This window comes from Poecilia formosa, unplaced genomic scaffold (assembly GCF_000485575.1).
Source record: "Poecilia formosa unplaced genomic scaffold, Poecilia_formosa-5.1.2 Scaffold561, whole genome shotgun sequence".
Lineage (NCBI taxonomy): Eukaryota > Metazoa > Chordata > Actinopteri > Cyprinodontiformes > Poeciliidae > Poecilia > Poecilia formosa.
The window spans coordinates 88,082-90,787 of NW_006800500.1; the positions used below are offsets into that span (position 1 = coordinate 88,082).

At 51.2% G+C, this 2,706-nt stretch overlaps 1 protein-coding gene across 2 annotated transcripts in view; it reads left to right on the top strand.

The window, feature by feature from the left end:
- c5 (complement component 5) overlaps window positions 1-2,706 on the top strand; it is a 29,682-nt gene that overhangs the window by 7,611 nt on the left and 19,365 nt on the right. For both annotated transcript variants that reach the window (XM_007540819.2, XM_016665285.1), the window contains exons 19-25: window positions 551-636; window positions 734-873; window positions 1,045-1,278; window positions 1,412-1,472; window positions 1,555-1,644; window positions 1,727-1,939; window positions 2,018-2,093. In XM_007540819.2, the coding sequence (XP_007540881.1) occupies window positions 551-636; window positions 734-873; window positions 1,045-1,278; window positions 1,412-1,472; window positions 1,555-1,644; window positions 1,727-1,939; window positions 2,018-2,093 (900 nt within the window). The remainder of the gene's footprint in view (window positions 1-550; window positions 637-733; window positions 874-1,044; window positions 1,279-1,411; window positions 1,473-1,554; window positions 1,645-1,726; window positions 1,940-2,017; window positions 2,094-2,706) is intronic.

Consider the following 2,706-nt stretch of genomic DNA (forward strand, 5'->3'; position numbering starts at 1 on the left):
ATTTACATAATTCCATAATTTCATGTACATTTAACATTTCAAGACAAGAAACAAATAATTTTCTTGTATTTATTTTTCTATATAATATTGATAAATGACTGATTTATGAAAGTCATTGTCACTTGACAATACATAGGAAATATTTTTCGGTTGTTTAGAAACGAATTTCTGGCTGCAAAGTAATTCTGATCTTTCATCCTTACCTGTGGAAGGTGAAGCCAAGGAATCCAGTTTGTTTCGTAAAACGGTTGAAACACACAGAACAGGACTGAAGGAACTCCGATCCCTGCTGCCACATACAAGATGGCGGCAATGTAACGCAGCGCTCAGTGAGGCGTCTAGTATCCATGTCTTTGTGGTGGACTGCCTGAGAAACCCCTCAGTGTTGCCCTGCAACAGCCTGAACTGGACAGTTGTCTCTGCTTCTTCAGGAATCTTCAGGCTTTGCAGCCAGATGTTGCCCGGCTGCTGTGGAGACTCTGCAGCTTCTGTTTAAAGTGCTGACCATCAGCTGCAGCAGCTAACCCTGCTTTGGCGTTTGTCTCTTCAGGTCAGGTCAGCTGTCCATCAGCAGGGCTCTGCCGGACTCTCTGACCACCTGGGTGGTTAAAGCCGTCGGCATGTCTCCAGAGGGCGGTGGGTCTCCTCTCCATGTGTCGATCTGTTCAGACCGTCGCGGTGCCCTCAGTGGCCTGCAGAATCAACCTAACCGCCGAGTCTGTCTGGTTCTCAGGGATGTGTGTGTCAGACACTGTGAAGGTGTTGGTCAACCAGCCGCTCAGCGTGGACGTCCCGCTGCCCTACCAGGTGGTCCGAGGGGAGCAGCTGGAGCTGCAGGGCTCCGTCTACAACCAGCAGGACGACATCATCACCGTCAGTTCAACCACACATCCCATAATAAACACTCAGATCTTTACTGCTGGCTGAGTTTACAGCTGATTCTTCCAATGAGCAGCAGGAGCTCACTTCCTGTGTTCCTCTCCACAGGAAGGGGAGGGGCTAACACACCTGCAGCGCTCTAATTTATGCTTTCTCTCCCCTCAGTACTGCGTGACGCTGACGGCCGGCCCGGCGTTCTGCCTGCTGAAGTCCCGGCCGACGCCCAGGCAGGAGGGGCATCACACCACGGCCTGCACCTGGAGCCGCCTGGCTGCGGGGGGGGTGGGCAAAGTGACCTTCACCCTGCTGGGCCTGGAGCCTGGAGAGCACACCCTGACCTTCACCCTGACCATCCAGTCAGGGGTCAAAGACGTTGTGAAGAAGACGCTGCGTGTGGTGGTATGTGGACGTTAACAGACTCTACTTGGAGCATACAAAGTCTGAACCTGTCCGTGGTTCTGTTCTGCACACCGTTCGTCCGTACCATGTGAGCAGCTTGGCTAAACATTAGTTCTGCTTTGGTTGTTTGCAGCCTGAAGGAGTGAGGCAGGAAGTGAACTCTGGGGGAAGACTGGATCCGCAGGGACTCTACGGTTTGTGGACTCCATCTTGGTTCACCTCGAATCCTCGCCATCATCATCGTCTCACCTGCGCTGGTCTGGATTCCTGTTGCAGGTTCGGAGAAGCGGACTGTGGTGCTGAAGAACATCCTGTCAGAAAACATGGTTCCCAACTCGGCTGTGGAGAGACAGCTGACCATAAACGGTGAGACGAGGCGCGGAGCCGCCGAGCCGCCGAGCTTCTTCAGGTCTGCAGAAATGATCAGGATGGTTGTTCCTAACGGCAGGCGAGCTTCCCGGCGAAGTCGTGTCGGTCATACTGGACCCCGAGGGCCTCAAGCGGCTCCTCAGCCTTCCTCCTGGGTCAGCAGTAGCAGAGGTCGATAGGCTCCTCCCACTCATCCAGGTGTACCAGTACCTGGAGACCAACAGCATCTGGGACGTCCTGGGAGAAAACGTAGAGAAGAACTCCGGCGAGCTGAGGCAGAAGATCAGAGACGGTGGGGCGGCGGCGGCGGCGGCGGCGGTTCATTCTGGAGATGATGATGATGATGATGATGATGATGATGTGTCTGCAGGTCAGGTCGGCCTCACGTCCTTCAGGAACGGAGACAGCAGCTACAGCATGTGGATGAACTCTGAACCCAGCACCCTGTGAGTGGACCAGAACCTCCCACCGCTCCACAGAACCAAACCGACCCGATTACTTTACGACCTCATTATCCAGGTTTTTCATTCAAAACGATTCTTCAGTCTGTCGGAGTCCAAAGACCCTCCTGATCTGCTCCAGTCTGATCCGTTAAATCGAGACATTAAAGTGTCTTTTTTCACATTTATTAAGTTTTAAATGTTAATCCATTCTTTTGAATCACTTCCTCCCTGCATCCTCCATTTTGTTTCAACAAAGCGTCAGTAAAAGAGCGCCACCTTTCTGCAGGCAGGACATTTCCATTCAGGGGTTTTTAGCATCTGACAGCCTGTGGAGTTATTTAAAGAATCACAAACAGAAGTAATCATGGCGCCTGCAGATACAGAGAAAAAATGGTGGAAGAAAAATATCAACAAAATACTGTAACAAACTTCTGACCAATCACAACCCGCCTCACACAGCTTAGCTTCGCTGTAGCTTTAGCTTAGCTCTGATGTAGATTAGCTCTGATGTAGCTTAGCTCTGATGTAGCTTTAGCTGTAGCTTAGCTCTGATGTAGCTTAGCTCTGATGTAGCTTAGCTCTGATGTAGCTTTAGCTGTAGCTTAGCTCTGATGTA